The 23719-nt window shown below is 40.1% G+C and overlaps 1 protein-coding gene and 1 pseudogene across 1 annotated transcript in view; both read right to left on the bottom strand.

Moving 5' to 3' along the window:
- dna2 (DNA replication helicase/nuclease 2) overlaps positions 1-8044 on the bottom strand; it is a 30578-nt gene extending 22534 nt beyond the window's left edge. The window contains exons 1-6 of the mRNA XM_061879985.1: positions 7795-8044; positions 7591-7641; positions 5944-6619; positions 5748-5856; positions 4009-4158; positions 3753-3936 (exon numbers count right to left, since the gene is read on the bottom strand). Of these exons, the coding sequence (XP_061735969.1) occupies positions 3753-3936; positions 4009-4158; positions 5748-5856; positions 5944-6619; positions 7591-7641; positions 7795-7824 (1200 nt within the window). The 5' untranslated portion in view covers positions 7825-8044. The remainder of the gene's footprint in view (positions 1-3752; positions 3937-4008; positions 4159-5747; positions 5857-5943; positions 6620-7590; positions 7642-7794) is intronic.
- A 4160-nt stretch (positions 8045-12204) lies between these two features.
- Positions 12205-19127, bottom strand: LOC133538378 (aerolysin-like protein; annotated as a pseudogene).
- Between the last annotated feature and the right edge of the window lie 4592 nt (positions 19128-23719).

Below are 23719 nucleotides of genomic sequence, written 5' to 3'. Positions count from 1 at the left end.
TACACCTGTCTTGCTGTTCGGAAGAGAGGAACACAGAGCAGACGTTCCTTTCAGGGAAGATCTTCCATCGGGGCTTACACCCTTCACTTTACCCGGCAATGTGTCTGCCAAGCTCCGCTTTCTAGTCAGAATATGAGGCCACCCCACCGGTTGTGAAAATCTGGTAGCTTTATTATTAGTTTTGCAGGACACAACCAGGAGCCATTAATTTTTCTACTGCGTAGTGTACGCACTCCCTCTTTCTCTGTTTAGTCACCCACTCACTCAGTGACATCACTCAGCCAACACCTTGCCAATCTCGCAAACCCAAATACGCTACTCTCATACCATAGTTAACCAGCTCCCCTGCTGTGCAAATGTAGTTACGTAGGCACGCACACAGCTGCTTGGCTTGATGCCAAATATTAGCAGAGATAGGACGGCCCATGTAGCGTCAACTAGTGCAAGTAAAATGACTGAATTTGGTAACAAATTGCTACAAGTTGTGTTTTATCTTTAACAGATGTGTGTTTTACCTCCTACGTGGCTTATCTGCGTACATTTATCCATAGTTTTGTGTTTAGTATTTATTAATAATTGTATTTTTCTGAAAGCACAGGCCAGGTATGGCAACCATAAATCATGAAGCATTTAATATAATGTCAATAAAGCTTTTTATTATATTCTAATCCTTGATTATGGCAGACTACATGTAATATGGAAAATTATAAATTGTTTTTTGAGTGCAAGAAAAAAAGGCCAATGTGTTTAATGCCCTCTAATTTATATTTTAACTGTCTAATATTGTTCTTTGAGCGCAATAGGAAACATAGAGTATGTTTATTGTATTGTAAGATTTTCTGTTAAAGTAAGACAAAATTTAAATTTTTTTGTAGCTCCCTTTATTTAGAAAAGTATTGACATACATTTTGTTACCGGTACCAAATTATTGCCATCGGGACAACCCTAATTGTAGTACTGTACTGAGTTGGGTGGTTGTGTTTCAAGTGAGCATGTATGTTTGTCATTTTGGATATTTTTGATGGCCTCACTTTAGAGCACATTTAACAAACTGGCTTCTCAGTGTTGATAGGCAGACCTTGTTGCAAAGGTTTAAAACTGAAATACTAGCACACTGGTGCGACGGCATTTGGTTTTGCTATCTTTTTACTCCAAATTTCTACCATCGCTGACCGTCCTTTAGATTTTAGGAGGATTTTAAACATTTGAAGGCCTTGAACTCAAATTGTTGGATTTAAGACTTTATAAGACCCTGCAGATACCCTGTACTTAAGATATCAAGAAATGCATTTTTTTTTTGCCATTATCGAGGTGATTATTAATTATTAGCTAAGGGGAGCGGCTCCACGCCGTGTATGGACACAAACAATTAGCTATTAGGTTGTCGAAAAAAAATACAGGGTGTCGGCTTGTGATCGGCAATAAAAGGCAAATATCGGCAGTGGCGATTACTTACTTTTTCACAAAAATCTGCCTAAACTGAACACTGCTTTATATATCGGCACATTGCATTCCATCAAAGTCACTTCATTGACATTCAGTACAATACAACACTGTAATATCCATCCATTCACCCATTTTCTACCGCTTATTCCCTTCAGGATCGCGGGGGCCGCAGGAGCCTATCTTAGCTACAATCGGGCGAAAGGCGGGGTACACCCTGGACAAGTCTCCACCACATCGCAGGGGCAACACAGATTGACGGACAACATTCACACTCACATTCACACACTTGGGCCAATTTAGTGTTGCCAATCAACCTATCCCCAGGTGCATGTCTTTGGAAGTGGGAGGAAGCCGGAGTACACGGAGGGAACCCACGCAGTCACGGGAAGAACATGCAAACTCCACAGAGAAAGATCCCAAGCCCGGGACTGAATTTAGGACTACTCAGGACCTTCCTATTGTGAGGCAGACGCACTAATTTTAATATACAAACCACGTTTCCATATGAGTTGGGAAATTGTGTTGGATGTAAATATAAACGGAATACAATAGTTTGCAAATCTTTTTCAACCCATATTCAATTGAATGCACTACAAAGACAATATATTTGATGTTCAAACTCATAAACTTTATTTTTTTTTTTACAAATATATTAGAATTTCATGGCTGCAACACGTGCCAAAGTAGTTGGGAAAGGGCATGTTCACCACTGTGTTACATCACATTTTCTTTTAACAACATTCAATAAACGTTTGGGAGTTGAGGAAACTAATTGTTGAAGCTTTGAAAGTGGAATTCTTTCCCATTCTTGTTTTATGTAGAGCTTAAGTTGTTCAACAGTCCGGGGTCTTGTTGTCGTATTTTACGCTTCATGATGCACCACACATTTTCGATGGGAGACATGTCTGGACTGCAGGCGGCCCAGGAAAGTACCCGCATTTTTTTACTACGAAGCCACGTTGTAGTAACACGTGGCTTGGCATTGTTTTGCTGAAATAAGCAGGGGCGTCGATGATAACGTTGCTTAGATGACAACATCAGTTGCTCCAAAACCTGTATGAACCATTCAGCATTAATGGTGCCGTCACAGATATGTAAGTTACCCATGCCTTGGGCACTAATACACCCCCACATCATCACAGATGCCGGCTTTTGAACTTTGCGCCTATAACAATCCGGATGGTTATTTTCCTCTTTGTTCCGGAGGACACCACGTCCAAAGTTTCCAAATATAATTTTAAATGTGGACTCGTCAGACCTCAGAACACTTTTCCACTTTGCATCAGTCCATCTTTGATGAGCTCGGGCCCAGCCAAGCTGGCGGCGTTCCTTGGTGTTATTGATAAATGGCTTTCGCTTTGCATAGTAGAGTTTTAACTAGCATTTACAGATGTAGCGACCAACTGTAGTTACTGACAGTGGTTTGATGAAGTGTTCCTGAGCTAGAACGTCAACGGGCTCATAGTGATGTTAATAGTAGTTGACTTGGAAGTGTTTAGTATAATTTGGGGAGAGTACGCTGCCTTATGCTCACCTGCTTAACACCTGTATGCTCGACGCTGAAGCTTTGATTACATGCGCTCTGAATACGCACTGCTGATTGGTTGTTACCGCTCTGAATACGCACTGCTGATTGACTGTTACCCCGATGGTTTTAACCAATCAGATGGTTGCGTGGGTGGGACAATGCTGGGTGCTGTGTAGGAGACAGATGCAGAAAGCAGAGCAGCTTTTTAAGACTTTAGCTTAGGCGGCTACTTCATATGTTCGAGTGGAAACTCGTTCGGTACACCTCCGCACCGAACCGAAACCCCCGTACCGGAACGGTTCAATACAAATACACGTACCGTTACACCCCTAATATATGGACGAAAAGTGCAGTTACGTCTTATCGCTATCAGGCGCCATCTTTCAACATTTTTACATTTGTTTTTATTTTTGAATCTCTTATGACCATAAAGTGCCATCTTGCACAATTTTTAGATATATTTTAGTTATTTATCTTTTTGTTTTTTTTTCTATCATATTACTTTGTTTATAATGCTTTTGTTGCACATTCAATTTCTACTTGAGGTCCATGAAACCAAGATAATTTTGGTCACAATAACCGTGATAAGAAATTTTCATACCGTGACATCCCTAGTACCCAGGCAATTTAGCTGTATAATCAAAGGCATTTATGCAATAATTGATATAGTGCTGTGAATAAAGATTTTATATGTAGCTCACACCTTTCTTTCTTCTGAATATTTGAAGATAACAAATCATATTTACAGAGTTAAAAGCAACTATTTTAAATAATGTACCTTAAACATCTCTCCCAGCACAGCCCTCCTCATACAACGAATAGAGCTGGAAATGCTGGTGCCTGAAACCAGACTATCAGGACGTAAAACCAGCAGGCCTTGCTCCCTGTCTATCAACCAGAATCCAGCATCACAGCGACCTTCCAAATGGATCACATCGCCGTGGCCGATGGGCATCATCTCCCTGGGACCAAAACAAAGGAGGTTATAATACTGACTCACATGTATGTGATGTGACAATGAAGAGAGGAGCTACCATCCGTCTTTCAGAAGACACGTCTCAGTGGGATGCAAAGATCTATAATGTGTGATGGTCAGCAGTTTTTGATCCGGTCTCTCCTCCACGTTTAAAACCCAGTAGCGGTTGTTTAGACCGCCACAGAGAATCACATGATCTGGTAACTTACTGCAGAGAAAACATACGTCAGCAATAAGTTTGAAAAACAACAACATACCTGTCTGTACGGAGGTTTTATGTAGCCCCATGATGGTCTGTAATATTTCTTAATATTATTATTAGACTCCTGAAGGGCCTCCCCCCCAACCTTAAACTTAACGTCACTGCCTCTAATACACTGAGTATATATCTTATTATGGGGGCTAAAGACTCTCTAAAATATCATTAAACTTCCCTAAATTACTTGGTGTTGTTTTTTGTTTGCTTGATATTTAACAAAAGTGCCAACAAATTTAATATAAAAGTTGCCATAATGTGAGTTTTAAAAATCATAAAACCTGTAATTTTTCACATAAATGAATATAAATATGTCAAGGTTATCTTTATGTCATAATGTGAATAAAGATGATCTGATTAATGTCAAATCGTCATCAATTTCATTATGAAACATCAATATTATAACTAATAGTGCTTTTACTGGAGGTAAGCCTTAACCGTCTTTAAAAAGATGTAATGCCGCTGTTTTAAACTTTAATCAAGGTTTCTTGAACGCACCACAATTATTTGCTATGTGATGCAAAAGTCAAATCTTAAACACAGTGATTGGCAGTAACAAGGTACACGTAGCAAAGCTACGTAACTTAACTACATTTCCCAGTAGCTTGGCGGTATCTTCACGACTTTTTGAGCAAGTAGAAATTCTGTTTACTTTAGCTATTTTTAGACCCATGTAGCGTGGTAACTAACTTACATCAATGCTACAAGCTGCAAAGAGAAAAAATGGATTGCAAATCCAGGCCCCAAGAAATTTCGGAGAAAATACAATGATCTGAATGAATGAGAATATCCATACATACAAAGAAAATCCATGATGATTTGTTGGTGTTCGTTTGGTGAGTCACAAATGGCTGGTTAGGGTTAAGGTTAAGGTTAAGGATCAATCATAACAGACATGCACTCATATCACATGATGACAAGGGAGTCGGAGACAGAGGGACGCTTCAAGCTGACAATTCAAAAAAAAAAACATACTTGACAATGCTTTGATGTACCAAGCCCCTTTTGCCATATAGCGCAGCTTTCTACAATTCTCTGGGGATAGCTTCCCCTGTCGCTTAGCTACATTTATTGAGACTATTTTGCATCTCAGCCTCCTAAATTTTTCAAGTAGCTTGCCCATCACTGCTAAAACATAACGTTGTCCGATAGATTTATAATTTTTCACATTTCTTCTATCACCTCATCCAGGTTACCAAATATTGGTGCTGTGTGAATGGATAAATGTGAGCTTTGATGACATTATGACGTCTGCGTTCAGTGAACGGTGAAGTGTTCCATGTTGGGTTTGTCGCTATCAGAATTAACCATTTTACATTTTTGCATGGAGTGCATGTTGTGTTGCACATTCCTGATATTATTCAAAAAAACTTATTATTTAACTTTGACAGCATCTTTACTTATCTTAATTTTATGATGTCGTATTTCATACCTGACGGATTTAAATGAAAGAAAAAATGTCTTAAAATCTTTACAATCACATAGTGTGTTATGCCATGGGCAGGCCTTGTCTGTACGTCCAGTATACACCTCTTTCTTACCGGGGTTTCTCTTTCGAGACAACACTTTCACTTGGATCCATCTGCTCTGTGAACCACCACTCATCCAACCCTTCTTCCAAAGGAAATACTGATGTGGTCCCTGCGTCACCTTAATTTGGAGAACAACAACCCCACAGCGAACGTAAGGACAATTAAAAAAACTATTTGTACTCTTCACAAGAATAAAATGAATTACCTCCAACGTGCTTCTCATCAGAAGATTTTTTCACTTGATGCTCGTCTCCGTCTGATGACTGCAAGGTTGCTTTTAGAGCTTCTTTCTCCACTGACTCGACCATTCCATTCGATACATGCTTCTGGGCTGCAGCATTGCTAGCTTGCTCATCAGGCGTGTGCACATAGGCTTTGACAATGTTACTTTCCATCAGCTTCTGCCTCGTTATGGCGGTAAAGACAGCCTCTCTCTTGTTTTTGTCTCCTTCTGTCTCAGGGCTGAGCGACATCGTGTTAGCGGTTCTTTGCCTCTTTGCATCATGGAGCTCATCAGAAGAGCTGAAGAGTCTTTTTGATGAACCCCTTTCTCTCTCGGTCATTACAGTCAGTCCTTTGGAGCGAGGACTTGGGCAGACGGAGGACCACTGGACAGGTTTTCTGACGACAGATGCTTCTCTCGTGGGTTCAGGTTTCACATAATTTTGGCTTCCTCTGGGGGATGAAGGTGTAACCTGACTAGCCTGGGTCTCAGGAACCACGAGGAGGTCCGGAGAGGATGGAAGAAGATTCTCAAGATCCTTGAGGATTGTCCTCTTTAAAGGGGCGCAAGATGCAGTCATGAAGACGCCCTCATCTTTGGCTGGAATGTCATTGTTGAAGAGCACAGAGCCGCTTCTTGGTGACTTAGGAGGCAAATCCTGAAATCATAACAAAATGATTATATTGTGTGCTGTCAAATGATTCATTTCATAATCATATGAAACACTATTTTGAATTTGAAATTAATCAATTGTTAATACTCGCTTATATAATTTAAATTAACTCTTAAAAATATCCTGATGTTTGGGCACATACTAACTGTATGCAATTTCATCCTGGAACCTTGTTAAATGTTTTACTTGAATGTGCGTCTGGAACAGACGGCCAGAAAGTTAAGGGTTCCTGGTTCATATCCGGCTTCTGCCATCCTAGTCACTACCGCTGTGCCCTTGGGCAAGACACTTTACCCACCTTGCTCCCAGTTCCACCTCCACCAATGGGAATGTAGCTTAAACGTAGACAATAGGTTTGTCAATGTAAAGCCCTTTGAGTTACGAGAGAATAAGTGCTATATAAATATGATTCACTTCACTACATAACTATAATTGATTTTTTTGTGAAAAACATAGTAAGTTTTAGCTAAAATCCAATCAGATTTTTTTAAGAAGTGAGTTTCCACCCTCATCTTTCCACTGACGCGTGCATTGACCATATTGCAAACCTTTCAGGTAACTAGCCACAATTAAGGCAGAGGAGCATGTGCGATCAAATTAAATTGTGTGATTAATCTGCGTATAAACATGTTAAATGTGCTATTTTTTGTCGTTAATCACATGAGTTAACTTATTATTTTTGAAATAACGAGTTATTATAAAAATACAAACCATAACATTTTCATGAAGTGCATGATTCAACGAATTGTCTTCTTAGTCATTGTGGCCTGTGCAGCCCTTTAAGGCATTTGTGTAAATAAATAAACTTAGATACCCAAAAAAGGGACAAGCGGTAGGAAATGGATGAACGGAATGATGGATGACGTATAATGTAACTATGAAAAATATTGCTGAGAAGGACAGTCACAGTAAGCAAACAAATTGTGTTGTTTCAGTATATTTGCAGTAATATACACCTTATTTGGACAGACGAAAAAGGTAGAGATGTTTCTCTGCCCCCTTGTCACCTAAGAAAAAAAAATTGCACGTTAGTCCAGTTGAATATTGACAACTCTCATAGCCAGTGTCTGGGACTAGTAAAGGTAACGTTCCTCCACACTATAAGAAGAAATACATAAGTGGTGTTGTAATATGAGTTTAAGTCGCGGATGTGAACCCACCTTAGGTATCTTCAGTTTGGTTCTGTTCATGATGACAATGGTTGCTTCTTCGTATGTATGCAATTAGCATGATAAGACTATTTCAATGCTTATTAGGCAACATCACGAACGTTATTTTTGTACGGTTAGTGAGTACCTAAACAGCAATCCAACGAAACAATTGACGACGAGTTAGCTAGCTCCTTGTCATGTTTATCAGTTTGCTTTAGCGCGCCAGATTGCCAGTTTCGCGCACGGAAATGGCGTCATCGCAACGTCCGGAAACTAAACCGTACTGTTTTTTGTTGTTTTTTTTAATGTTTATTTATAAATTTCAACATTAACAAACACATGAGAAACAATAATCAAAATAGTTCAACAACAGTATGAAAAAATATAAAACATTATAAAAACAGTAAAAAACAGCACCAGGGGGTTATAAATTCAAAGTAACAAAAATACAATACAAAAAATTATATATATAATAAACAAAGTGCAAAGCCATAGGCTCATTCAGATTCATTAAATAACTTAAATTTAGAACACAGCATCATCGTTTTCAAAGCTTTTTTGTTGTTAGAGGTAGAGAGCATTTTAAAGTAAAGCTCAAAAAAATGTTAAAGGCACAAAAGACAGGTCGGGTATTGAGAAACTAACATTTATGAATATAAAACTTGGCTAATAAAATAATGAGGTTGCAAAGGTAGAATTCCTTTTCAAATTTTTGTTCATACAGTGTAAAACCAAAAATCACATATTCAAAGCAAAGCAAAAGTTTGTTATGAATATTGTCCAGAATGAAGCGACAGATATGACTTGCCATAGTGATCGAGTGTTTTCACAAGACCAAAACAAGTGGTTAACAGTCTCTGGATGCATGTTACAAAAGGTGCAGGTAACATCAAACTATACCATACTGCAGTGGTTCTCAATCTTTTTTCAGTGATGTACCCAGGGGCGTCGCCAGACAGATTTCAATGGGGCACGTGCCCCACTGTTGATCTGCAGTGCCCCTGTAAAAATTTCACCAATTAAAAAAAAACGCTTCTGAGTTTTCAGTCTACATAACATAGACAACAACGCACATACTACTTAGTATGGTAATTGATTGCTACTGTATGCACTTCAAAACAATGAGCACATGGCTACTTAATATGGTAATTTATTCACGTGTGGATCGAGACTTCAGTTGAGAGAGAGAGAGAGAGAGAGAAAGAGAGAGAGAGAGAGAGAGAGAGAGAGGATGAGAATCACTGCTTGAGGTAGGTAACGTTAGCCAACAACAATTTGTTAATTACATTATTTTGATTTGACTCAAACTGTAACTCCTAGATGGATTTACGAAAGTTATTCACCCGCAGCAGAGAAGAAGCAGCAGGGATGAGAGATGTAAGTGAAGTCCTAGCTAGCTAGGCAACATCATTGTCTTAAGTTGATGCTAAGTTAGCTAACGTTCTTCCTTGTATCAAGACAAACTTTCATTTGCTGTACGAGCTGTCGGGGGAATTTCCAATGAACATGAAACATAATGTTGGTTATTGTCTGCTGCTTCTGCATCAATGATGATTTGGAGTAAGCATGTGTGAGTTGAGTGCTTCTCAAATGGTTTATCTTCAGGAAGAAAAACATTTTTCCATATCATCAAGTTGTGAGCCAAATTTTTAAATCATTCAAGTTCATTTCACAGAAAAATAGCACAGTAGACTTGTCTTGTTAATCGGTGTGACTTTGACTAAAATAATCTTGTTTTGTCACCAGAAAAATGGCTACAGCTAAAGCATCTGGTTTTGTTTCCAGAAAAATAGTAACATTTCTGTATATGTTTTCAGAAAGATGGCTGAAAATATCGGGTTTTGTTGCCCAATTTAGATTAAAAAAATATATATTTCCATGTCTGTCCTGAGTCCTCCTCCAACCTGTTAGTCGGTTTGCCTTTTGCTAATAGTCACTAGAAAAATGGCTAAAATTATCTGGTTTTATTGCCACAATTTGATTTTTTTCTCCCTAAACTTTTTTTTTTCTTGCACACATCTGACTGCGACTCACTGAAAATGACACACAATCCACTTTTATGTCATGACCCACCAGTTGGGAACCACTGGTCAACTGTATAACAGTTACTGCAATATTTCCATGTCTGTCCAGAGTGATTGACCACTTTGCAAAAATGAAAACGAGACGTTACAGTTTACTTCTCAGAAAATTATTCCCTGAACAGACTCACAACAGTTGTTCATTTATTCTACTACAGTGGCTTTATTGTTCAGTGTATATTTTATAGTTTTGTGTATTTGAAATAGGATTAGCCACATTGCAATAAATGGAAATTAAATAATATAAAAGAACCCAGAGATGTAGGGGTGCTTTATTTTTTGTTTTACTTTTTTAGATGTTAAATTTGCAGATGATTACTGCAATATATATTTAAAAAAGATTAATTGCTCTTCCTTTTTGCTTTTACCAGTAGCAGTTTAGAAGTCTGGAGTAAAAAAGTGCACAAGTCAAATGCGTTAGTTAATTTCAGGTGGTTAATCAAAGATCCATACAACATAATCTGATATGATTTCATAGTTCAAAGCACTATTTATGTATTTTTTATGATAAATAAGTGCTAAAAATGTTTTTGCTTGCGCGCTTTGCATGCTCACATGAATTTTTTGTGCCCCAGGTGTGCCCCAGTACAGTATTAGGTCTAGTGACGCCCATGGATGTACCCCCTGTGAACATTCTTTAACTCAAGTACCCCCTAGTCAGAGCAAAGCATTTTGGGTTAAAAAAAAAAGAGAGATAAAGAAGTAAAATACAGCACCATGTCATCAGTTTCGGATTTATTAAATTGTATAACAGTGCAAAATATTGCTCATTTGTAGTTGACTTTCATGAACTATTTGGGGGGAAAAATATAAAAATAACTAAAATCTTGTTGAAAAATAAACAAGTGATTCAATTATAAATAAAGATTTCCACACATAGAAGTAATCATCAACTTAAAGTGCCCTCTTTGGGGATTGTATTAGAGATCCATCTGGATTCATGAACTTAATTGTAAACATTTATTCACAAAAAAAAAAAAAATCTTCATCATCAATATTTATGGAACGTGTCCACAAAAAAATCTAGCTGTCAACACTGAATATTGCATTGTTGCATTTCTTTTCACAGTTCATAAACTTACATTCATATTTTGTTGAAGTATTATTCAATAAATACATTTATGAAGGATTTTTGAATTCTTGCTATTTTTAGAATATTTTGTAAAAATCTCACGTACCCCTTGGCATACCTTCAAGTACCCCCAGGGGTACGCGTACCCCCATTTGAGAACCACTGCTGTACTGTATTTGGAATGACATCAATTAAATCTTTTTTTTTTTTTTTAAGTTTACATCGGAATTGTACAAAGCAGGTATCATTTTTTTCTGGCAAAAATTTTCACTATTTTTACTGCTTCAATTTGAGTTAAAATAAAATAATAAAAATGTGTGTGTGTGTGTGCGTGTGTGTATAATCATGTTATAATCATGTTATAATAATGTTACTTATTAATATTTTAATCTTATTCAAATAAAAATTTCCTTTGATTAAATATTATTCAACCCAACCTCATACACCACAGGACAATTACCTGCGAGTACAAGCCACATGTTTAAACCTAAACGTACATTTGTCATGATCTGTGGACCGGATCAGGTTTTTTTTAGTCATGTTCTGTTTAGTTTTGGACTACCTTAGTTCCTGTTTTGTGCACCCCTGGGTTTGTTTTGGTTACCATGGGTGCTGATTGATTTCACCTGCCTCTGATTAGTGTTCGGCACGCTCACCTACTGTCGGGCACTAATCAGAGAGCTATTTATTCGCATTGTGCGCCACACACACAAGGTCTGGCTTCATTGTTTGCTGTATGCAACAGTCACGTATGTTGATTTATTGTTTCCTGACTGAAGAATCTAGCGCTAAGTTTTTGTCTTATCTTCCGCGTGCGATCGGCACATATCCCTTTTGTTTGTTCCTGTATCTGTGTTGGCCCTGCGATGAGGTGGCGACTTGTCCAGGGTGTACACCGCCTTCCACCCGATTGTAGCTGAGATAGGCACCAGCGCTCCCCGCAACCCCAAAGGGAATAAGCGGTAGAAAATGGAGGGGTGGATTTTGTATCTCATGGACTGATTTATGCACAATAAATCATATTCCCACCTGCCGTCTAAAGTTCCGTCTGCATCTCGGGAGACCAACCCACGCAGTAAAATGCGACCCCCCACATCACAACATGATGGTAAACTGTAATGTTACACCTTTCCTTGTGACTGTTGTCCAGGAGCACAGGGGAGACGCTCTTCCTGGGTCAATCTCCTTCGGGGGTAACACCCTCCACTTGATCCGGCAGTGGGTCTTTATAGCTCCGGACTCGAGGGTGAATGACGAGACCGGCAATTTGTTGCAACTTTGTGACTTTATTGGTGTCTTGCACACAGCCATCCACCAAGCTATCAGCACCTGCACACACTCACTGATACCGCTCCCTCCCTTCACTCGCCAACTCACTCACTGATGTCACTCACCTCAATTTTAAACGGCCACACACACACATACGCTAGTCTCGTAACAGTAAGAAAGACTGTCTGTGCTACTAGCAAAGCAAAATTTCACTTAATTGGTCCAAAAATGAAAACAAATGTATTATTTATTATGAATAATTTATCTTTTTTCATCTGTATATACCAACGAGTCATTACTTACAGTTTAAGTTTGGGCAAAACAAATGGGGGAAAAAACAACACATTTGGGGGAACATCTACGACAGTGTCTGGAAGAGCTTTTCCAAACAATATTTGATTTCCATTGTAGTAAGTCCATGTGTTCAGCGGGTATGTCTGCAAAAGGTTGTTACGTTGATGAGTCAAAAATGATGAACTATATCGTATGACAAAATGATTCCAGGAAAATATTTGAAAATTGATATGATCATTTACTAAACTTAAACATTGAGTAATGGGATTAGCTAGACGGACTGATTTTTTTCATATTTTGTTTTACAAGCAAGGATGGACATGGAATCACAATCAGCTTTACAGTTTGTATGATAATGTATTTATCTGTGACATTCTCTCGGCAAGTTCACATGACTCTGTATAAGCAATCAAACCAATGTTATACAATCAACATTTCAACTGTACATCTTTAACAGCATTCCTAACTTAATCAGACTCAGTGGTTTTTACATGCACTGCAGTGTAAGCCACACCAGTGTAATTGCCAGTGGATTGGAAGACCAGCTCGCTGCCATTCAGGCATTGGATTTTCACTGTGGCGGAGTAGGGGAGGTCGATGACTGCTCGTCCCACTGACAACTCAACGCTCACGGTCTTTCCTGCCGGGACCTTCACACTGATTTCATCTGATTCTGTTATGGTCTCTTCGTGGGTCATTGAGGAGGACTTCTTTTCTCCCACGGTCAGGCTAAACCCATCAGACACCTCCACTATTTTCGGGATCACTGCTTTGACAGCCATGCTGACGGTGGACTCAATGTTAGCGGTGGTGCTCCACCTGGTAGACTTGGTCAGAGATCTGCTGTACGCACATTTCTGCTCTTGGGCCTCGGTGGTGTTGTTGTGATAAAACACAGATTTTATGTATTCTTTCTCCACCTAGATTAAACAACCAGTGCACCCACAAACACACACAGAAAAAAAAAAAATGCACACTGTTTAGGCAACAGAAATAAACTTGTTAACCGTACAGAAAACAGCTACTTATTTTCAAAGTGATAAGGCAAATGATATTTAAAAAAACAACATAGATTTGATATTTCCACAAATTTGTTTGCGATGACCTTAACATTTAGACCAGGGGTGCCAAACTCAAATACAGAGAGGGCCAAAATTTTAAACGGAACAAAGCCGCGGGCCAAGGTTGAACAAATTAACCTTTTAATAGGGACCCAAACGAGTTTTGCATTAAATATTGAACAGGCAAGGCTTATATAACTTTAGTGACATGCAAAATCCAGTTTCAAATAATAATAATAATAATTTAAAAAATATCAACAGCATATCAAATAAAATTTAAATAAAAATGTTATGCCTTTTTTTCTATTTGTAATCTTCTGAGGTAAATATCAATTTTTTTTCCACAGGCTAATAATACATTTGAAAATAAAATAACAATAATGAATGAACCAAACATTCAAGCCTTTAAGTAGCAAGAGAAAATGCATGAATAAAACGTTAATTATTGGTCAGTTTGCTGGAAGTTTCCCGGAAGAGTTAGTGCTGCAAGGGGTTCTGAGTATTTCTTCTGTTGTGTTACGGTGCGGATGTTCACCCGAAATATGTTTGTCATTCTTGTTTGGTGTGGGTTCACAGTGTGACGCATATGTGTAACAGTGCTAAAGTTGTTTATACGGCTACCCTCACTGTGACCTGTATGGCTGTTGACCAAGTATGCCTTGCATTCACTTGTGCGTGTGTGTAAAAGTCACAAATATTATGTGACATGCTGTTAGTATGGAGGAAAAATGGACGTGACGACAGGTTGTAGAGAACGCTAAAGGCAGTGCCTTAAATGCACGCCCCCAATATAGTTGTCCAGGTGGAAATCGGTAGAAATTCGGGAGAATGGTTGCCCCGGGAGATTTTCGGGAGGGGTACTGAACTTCTGGAGTCTACCGGGAAAATTAAATGGGTTGGCAAGTATGAGTATTAGCGGCTCGAATGCTAAATTGATATTGCCTCAAGGGCCAAATTAAATTACACGGTGGGCCAGATTTGGCCCGCGGGCCAGAGTTTGACACCCATGATTTAGACTGTCACACTTTATTAATCCTTTGGAGGGAAAATTTGAAATATGACACTGTTTTATTGGCCTATTATAATTAAACAAAATACATTACGGCCAACTATATGTCAAATTATATTGTTTATGGTGGATAGGACATATCAAGTTGTCTTTTATTAAATACAAAGTGGGCTAACAAACAATTGATCAAAAACAAATCCTTTTTCATTCTTCTTTTAAAAACACTGATCGATAACTGCTGAAGAAAAAAGGGCTATATCACAAGGACAATTCTCCCGTTCAAAAGCAGAACATAGTAACTCACTTCTAGAGATACCCTTGAGATACTAGGTTTTTCTGTTGTATCTACGCGGTTATGTGGTAGTTGCTAGGTCCTGCCATGCGCGTAACAGCTTTCTTACGGAACAAATTACAATATCGCATACACTAATGTAAAGCATATCACCTAGTAACTCCAAAATTATTATCAGCTCAGTTTTGACCAAAATTGAGTTACTGGGTTTTGCCTTTGGACTGGAGAATTATACCCTATGACATACAGTTAATCCGCTTCACTTTTTACATAATTTGTTATGTTTCAGCCTTATTCCAAAATGGAATACATTCACTTTTGTTCTCAACATTCTACAGACACATAATACACCATAATGACAATGTAAACATATTTGTTTTTATTTTTGCAAATGTATTAAAACAATTTTTTTAAAAACACATTAAAAAGGTGTGTAAAACTTGTGGCATTGTAGTCAAAGATATTTGAGGCTGACTTGAGTATTGAGCAAAGGCTGTAAATACTTATATACGTGTTTTTTTATTTTTAATATATTAGCAAATTAGAAAAAAAAACACATTGTCATAATGGGGCTTATCTATAGAATTTTGAGGACAAAAAGGAATTTATTCCATTTTGGAATAAGGCTGTAACATAACATTGTTATGCACTGTATGGGTATAAAACATGATTTTGTAAGTGACTGGAAAGAGAAAAAATATGTGTCAATTTATGTCCTGTACACAGCCTACTACAAAAACAGGTGCTATTTATGCATGAAAATTATCCCATTTCAATTGCTTTTTGAAGTTATTAAATAAAAACAGATAGAAATATATTGCACTTATGATGAAATGTATTGCACTTATTTTGCCATATTTCTGACTTAGGTGTTTGTAGGTCCCTGTGACTGTCCATAAGCTCTATACGCTTCTAGGATTTCCTTATTGCTGAACTTACTCTAAAATTTGAAAAAGAAACAATTATGTTATATCAAATTATGTCTGTAAATACATAAATAATCAATAAAGAAATTCCACGCATACTACCACTCACCTGGGGTGTGTACATGGTCAGGCAGGGGTAGGTTATGTTGGTTAGCACAGACGACTTGATGGCATTGATGAAGAGGAATCCCATACAGTCGATGTCTAAGCCAGCCCTACCCTCCAACCCCAGGCAGACTCCAGACCTCACGTCAATAGAGTACTCTGTCTTCAGGGGCCAGTCAGTCATGTGCGCGAAAAACTCGCGTCCAGAACTGGTCCAGAACCTAATGCCACCTAGACGTTTCTTGACAATAGACCCCGAACGGAACAGTGTGAAGAAATGCCCATCAGCTGTCGTGAAACCGTTGTCCCACAGAGACAGCTTGGAAATGCGCTAACCAGTGTTGAACGAAAACTCATTGAAAGTCTGTGAATCTCCATAGGTCTCCACACGCCCGTCCATCAGTTCGGCCCGCACGGCTTTGACCTGCCGGCCGCCCACTGCCACTCCAATCTTCTTGAGGGTGGCACCATTGTCAAGGCCATTGAAAGCAAATGAGCTGCCTCCATTTCCACCAATGATTTGAAGTGAAGTTGCCATGTTTAATTACCTGGAACAGAAATGCCCACATTTAACTAATTTTTCTCACATTTATTACACTTTTCGCACATTTCGCTAATTTTCATTACATTTAAGTTTAAATTAAATGTTGACTCTTAATATTATATCTAAATGTTGAATCTAAATCTAAATATTAAATCTAAATCTAAATCTTACCTAACCTTCGGCACCCCCCGTAACCCGAACAGGACAAGCGGTAGAACATGGATGGATGGATTAATACAAATCTTGAATGTAAAAAAATGTTTTTAAACTAACTGACTGCAACAGCAACTTACTACAGCAAACTAATGTTTATATGTGACACAATCATGAAATAACAGCGCAGCAAAATAATTAAAGACACATACAAATAGAAATAAGTGTAATAATGCAGACTGCCTCGGTGTAAGAAGCAACTCCATTCATTGTCAAACGCGGAAGTGAAGCGATCCGGTATTTGAGCGTCTTTTTCCGTACATCTTTTCAAGCAACACACCATCCACACGTTTGGAAGTTACATTTTGAAAAACATGAAACTTTATTGACATTCATTTGTAGTTAAGAATTACTCATGATTCCTTCTTCTGCAGTGAGTAAGATGTAGGATTGTTGTGCACTGAGAGGCAGATATGTGGGGCACGGCTTTGTGGCTGAGAGGCCACATATTGGTGGAATATTGAGATTCTAAAAAAGTTAAACTTTAGACTTGGTGAGAGATTTAGTGCTCATATTTAGATTTAGATTTAATATTAAGATTTAACATTTGGGTTTAGATTTAACATTTAGGTTTAGATTTACCATTTAGAACTAACATTTACATTTGAGATTTACATTTAGGTTTACATTTAGATTTAACATTTTAGGTTTAGAGTTAACATTTAGATTTAGATTTGATATTTAGGTTTAGATTTGACATTTACCACTCACATTTGGATTTCACATGCACATTTAAGATTTACATTTAGATTTAACATTTAAGTTTAAACATTCAGATTTAGATTTAATATGTAACATTCACATTTAGATTCAAGATATAGATTTAAGATTTTGACTTACATTAAGATTTAGATTTAGATAAAATCATTTGGAGTATTTTTCACATTTAGATTTAGACTAAAGATTTAGATTTAACATTTACAACTAACATTTACATTTAAGATTTAAATTTAGGTTTACATTTGGTCTTGCGATGAGGTGGCGACTTGTCCAGGGTGTACTCCGCCTTCTGCCCGATTGTAGCTGAGATAGGCACCAGCGCCCCCCGCAACCCCAAAGATAATTAGCGGCAGAAAATAGATGGATTTAGGTTTACATTTAGATTTAACATTTTAGGTTTAAAGTTAACATTTAGATTGAGATTTAATATTCAGGTTTATATTTTACATTTAGTGCTCACATTTAGATTTCACATGTACATTTGCGATTTAGATTTAACATTTAACATTCAGATTTAGATTTAATATGTAGCATTCAAATTTTGATTCAAGATATAGATTTAAGATGTAGATTTACAGGCAAGATTTGGATTTAGATTTAATCTTTAGGATGAGTTTTCACATTTAGATTTAGATTCAACATTTAGATTTAGATTCAAGATTTAGATTTAGATTCAACATTTAGATTTGACATTTAGATTTAAAATATAAGTTTATATTTAAGATTTAGATTTAGATCTAAGATTTAGAGTCAACATTCAACTTAAACTTAAATGTGATGAAAATTAGCTAAATGTGAGAAAAGTGTGTTGAATGTGAGAAAAGTGATTTAAATGCGAGAATATATATGCTAAAAAAGTGTGACTGAACTTTTACATTCAGAACCCCATACAGTACCTGCACTTTCAGTTTCAAACTTCCTCCAACTCAACCTTATTTCACACCTAAATAGCTCAAACATGTTCGCCACACTCTTTATATGTCCACACAGTCCACACATTAAAGTCATGTTCAACTTGACAATACAAACATACCTGAAATGTGGAGCAATCATCACAAAAGTGATGATGTGATGTGTTTCCTCACTGAGAGCATCAGTGGAATGAGTAAAACAAGCATTCCTTTCAGTTTGTGGGCAGAGACAAAAGCAATTGATCACAAACTAGCGGATCAAAATTGTTAAAGATTACAGCTTTACACATTTGCATGCAGATTGACACCATGAAAAGGAAGGAAACAGTTTAATGACCCTTTTAACGTTTCACTTTTTAAATCCTGAGACACTTTAACTCCCAACAATAGTTGACATTTTGTTAAATTGTAATGATTTTTGATGGACTAGATGACCCCTTTCCTTCTCATTTGATCTCATTTGCAAATGTAATATTTTTACTTTTTATTTACATGTACTGTGTCTCAATTTTAATCTGCTACACAATCAATGGACGTCTTTCTAGAGTGTTTCATTCTTTGAGAATTTGGTGCATGAACTTAATGCAAAAATACAAAAAAAAACAAAACAGGATAGATATAGAAAGATTAGTCTCAGGAACCGACTATGTATCAGCTCTGACCAGATATAAATACAGTACATACTCACAAGTTGAAGAGTGCACAGATGATATCAGACCGCTAAGAAATGCAGGGACTCTCTGTAGTCAGACTAATGATGAGTTTCTTTGGAACCTTACGGTTTTACAGGCAATGGGATTGGAGTGGCAAATGACCTAAGATTCTGTTAAATGTGATTGGTTTGGATGGAACACAAGGGGGAAATTCTTGAGAACAGGAAGACATAACATTTGGGTGTGACTTCCTGTCAGAGGAAATGATGTCGATTCTAAGTGGAGTTGGACTATGTTATCGGTTTCCTGCTTGGCAGCAGCAATAATTCTTAAATGTATACCTTTTTCTGCTTCTTTTTATCAATCACAAGCATTTTTTTAATCAACGTACTTCACTAAGTTGTTGATTGTGGAACTCAGAAGAGCGGATGGTCCGCGCTTTTGTGTGATAGATGACTGATAGAAAATTTGGGCCTTGTGCCTCTGTTGCAGCCCCTAAGCCCCATCTGAGCAACAAACATCCAAATGCCAAGACGAGGCAAGGGTGACTATGTTACCTTGTCAAATTGAATTGCTGAATGAACAAAGGACATTTTTGAAGAACCATGCACTTGAACTGCATGAAAAGAGCTTCAGACTATGTGTCCAAGTGTTTGTTGATGCCATGTTATCTTGCACGGACACAATGGTTAAATATGTTTTAATCCTGTCCAAAGATATGGACAGGATTATTTAATAATAAAATGTCATTTTTGGCCTGCTGTGATGACTCTTCTTCGGCATTGTAATGCCGGTGTGGTTTTCCCGTGGATGCGTCGAAGCAGAACACAGCATAGGTAAGATAAAGGGTATTTAATAACAAAAGTCTATGAACAAAAATACTGGTGTAAAGAGAAAAAGTAAACAAAAGACGCTAGCGTGAAAGCTAGGATAAAACAAGGAAAACTAGAACTTGGTACGAGGACACAAAAGAGTAAACAAAACATTTAGCATGAAAGCTAGACAATAAAGTGGCTTGGCGTGAGAGCTAGCGAGAAAATACATACGAATGATGAGAGTCGTCACTGATGCGCGTGGGCAAATTAGGATCCGAGAATGAGTAAACAGAAAAGGTGAGCTTAAATAGGAGGGTGAAAATTAGTAGCAGGTGTGCGGGGCGAGACTAACAGGTGGACTGATGTGTAACCATAGTGATGGATAAAAACAGGAAATAAACGGGTCAGACAGAATGAAAAAACAAACACGTGAAGATCTGAGCAGCAGATCGCAACAGTATTCCCCCCCAACAAAAGACAGATACCAGATGTCTTAAAAAACAAACAAAACTTGAACCCCCTCCCCAAAACCAGAAAGTTCACAAACGAAGGGAGGGCGGAGGGAGGCCACGGTGGAGGGTCGCCAGATCGCATGTCCCCGAATCCACCGAGGACACATCATGTGGCGGCGGCGGGTGGAACGCTGCTGCCGAAAAAGTTTTGGCGGGCGACCTCGAAAAGGCCACATTAGTGGCCGCATCGCAGGATGAGGTGCCCGGCGAGGCGGACGACCCGGGCACGGCCACATCCGTGGCCGACATGGAGGAGGGAGTGTCTGGCGAGGAGGATGACCTCGCAGAGGCCACGCCCGTGATCGACGTGGTGGACGACGCCTCAGCACCGAAATCCCAGCAGGCTTGGAAGCAGCAGACGAGGGTGCGGGGACTGCAGCCAAAGCAGGCCCGAGTGCAGCTGGCGAGGATGATGCGGGTGCTGCAGCCGCAGGAGTCGTCGGAGGCGGCCTGGGAGCCGCAGGAGTCGTCGGAGGCGGCCTGGGAGTCGTCGGAGGCGGCCTGGGAGCCGCAGGAGTCGTCGGAGGCGGCCTGGGAGCCGCAGGAGTCGTCGGAGGCGGCCTGGGAGCCGCAGGAGTCGTCGGAGGCGGCCTGGGAGCCGCAGGAGTCGTCGGAGGCGGCCTGGGAGCCGCAGGAGTCGTCGGAGGCGGCCTGGGAGCCGCAGGAGTCGTCGTCGGTGGTGCTGGTGTGGGTTCCAGCCCCGTCGTCGACGCTGGTGTGGGCTCCAGCCCCGTCGTCGACGCTGGTGTGGGCTCCAGCCCCGTCGTCGACGCTGGTGTGGGCTCCAGCCCCGTCGTCGACGCTGGTGTGGGCTCCAGCCCCGTCGTCGACGGTGCTTGGCGGCGCGGAGCTGGCACCGGTGCTTGTCGTGGTGCTGGTACCGGAGTGGGCTCCAGCCTTGGAGTTTGTGCTGGCGTGAGAACCAGTTTAGAGTCTGAAACTGGCGTGAGAACAAGGCTAGAAACATTTTCTGGTGTGAGAACCAGACTGGGAGCAGGTGTCGGCTTCAGCCGAGGAGCAGGTGTCGGCTTCAGCCGAGGAGCAGGAGTCGGCTTCAGCCGAGGAGCAGGAGTCGGCTTCAGCCGAGGAGCAGGAGTCGGCTTCAGCCGAGGAGCAGGAGTCGGCTTCAGCCGAGGAGCAGGAGTCGGCTTCAGCCGAGGAGCAGGCACAGGGGTCTGCCGAGGAGAACTAGGGGACTGGCTGTGAGCAGGACTAGGACTATGATGAGTGATAAGACAAACACTAGGACTCGGGCAAGGACTTGAGAGAGGACCAGGACTTACAATCACACTAGTGCTTTGAGAAGGGCTTGGGCAACGACCAGGACTTACAGTCATACCAGGGCTTGGGCAAGAACTAGGACAAATGGTCAAACTAGGGCTTGGGCAAGGACTGGGACTAACAATCAAACTGGTGCTCGGGCAAGGACTAGGACAAAGACTAGGACTTACAGTAACACTGGGGCTCGGACAAGAACTTGGGTAAGGACTAGGGTTCGGACTAAGACCACGAGGGGAATCAGTACTAATATTACAAAGGCAAGAAACAAGACTCGGGACCGGACTCGAAACAGGACTCGGACTACGGATCAGTCTACGAGTGGAACTAGGACTACGACGACTACGAGAAAGACTAGGACTACAACTAGAATCAGAACGGAAACTCGGACCAGGACTTGGACTACGACTCAGTCTACAAGTCGGTCTACGAGTAGGACTAGAGCATGGGCTACGAAGAAGGCTGGGACTCGAACTCTGAGAGAGACTGTGACTAAAACTAGAACTAGGGCACGGACGGAACACAGGTGGAGGCGGTCTAAGAGGGCGTGACTTGACCGGGGAGAACACCGGTGGAGGAGGTCTAGGAGGCCGTAGTGGCTTAACAGGTTTAACAGGGGTAAACACCGGTGGAGGAGGTCTAGGAGGCCGTAGTGGCTTAACATGTTTAACAGGGGTAAACACCGGTGGTGGAGGTCTAGGAGGCTTAGTAGTAATACTGGCCCTCCCCTCAAGACCCGGATTCCAGACGGGGTCCCGTTGGATAGAGGCTGACCGTAAGGGCGGGCGGTGGGAGGTTTGGAGGAGGGCAGACTCCACCCCATTAGTCTGTATGAGGAGAGGATTGTTCTGAGCAGCAAGAAATTTTTCCTCCAGCTCCAGTTCAATCAAAACTCTCCTGTACCACTCGTCCATCCAGGCAGGACTATATTTTTCTAGGTCAGTTTCAAAATCAGGTGACGTGGGGGCAGGACGTGAAATAGGCTGAGATGTGGGCGGGGCCAAAGTAATGGGAGGCTGATCTTGACAATTAACAATATACTGAGGGTGACTAGAATCAATATAAATGTCCTGATACTGTGTGAAAGTATTATTACTGTCCAAGTTTTTGGAAAATGGCTGAGATATATCGTCCACAATAAAAAAATCTTCTGAAAAAATGTCATCAACAGAGGCCGGTGTTGCGTCACCGGTGGGCGTTCCCCAAATGACGTCATCGCTTGTGTCAGAAAAAGTGTCATGGCAGCTTAAGGAATGATTTGAAAAAAAACAAGCAGGATTACCGGTAATGACGGGTGAATCCTGGACGGGGTGAAACTTGCTGTGTCCATGGGGAGGAATAAGTGGTGCTGGAACATTACTGCCGCGCGGGGGACCTCTCCACTGGACCCCCCGCTTCTTCGGGGCAGCGCGAACGGCTTCGGAGGAGACTTCAGGCCCACAGTCGAGTCTTTCCTGCTCCCAAGCCACGAGCTCCAACCACAACCCTAAGTCGAAGGGTTCCTCCCGTGGTTTCGACGCGGAAAAACAACTTGATGCTCGGATCCTACTGTGATGACTCTTCTTCGGCATTGTAATGCCGGTGTGGTTTTCCCGTGGATGCGTCGAAGCAGAACACAGCATAGGTAAGATAAAGGGTATTTAATAACAAAAGTCTATGAACAAAAATACTGGTGTAAAGAGAAAAAATAAACAAAAGACGCTAGCGTGAAAGCTAGGATAAAACAAGGAAAACTAGAACTTGGTACGAGGACACAAAAGAGTAAACAAAACATTTAGCATGAAAGCTAGACAATAAAGTGGCTTGGCGTGAGAGCTAGCGAGAAAATACATACGAATGATGAGAGTCGTCACTGATGCGCGTGGGCAAATTAGGATCCGAGAATGAGTAAACAGAAAAGGTGAGCTTAAATAGGAGGGTGAAAATTAGTAGCAGGTGTGCGGGGCGAGACTAACAGGTGGACTGATGTGTAACCATAGTGATGGATAAAAACAGGAAATAAACGGGTCAGACAGAATGAAAAAACAAACACGTGAAGATCTGAGCAGCAGATCGCAACACCTGCTAAAAATTCTGTAATTGAGGACTTAACTAGAACATGAACATATTATAAAATAATTCACACAATGTCCATGGATTTTCTTATTTATCCACGTCATTGTATTCCCAGAACATTCAA

This window comes from Nerophis ophidion, linkage group LG02 (assembly GCF_033978795.1).
Source record: "Nerophis ophidion isolate RoL-2023_Sa linkage group LG02, RoL_Noph_v1.0, whole genome shotgun sequence".
Lineage (NCBI taxonomy): Eukaryota > Metazoa > Chordata > Actinopteri > Syngnathiformes > Syngnathidae > Nerophis > Nerophis ophidion.
This window is presented reverse-complemented; position numbering and strand designations above follow the sequence as displayed.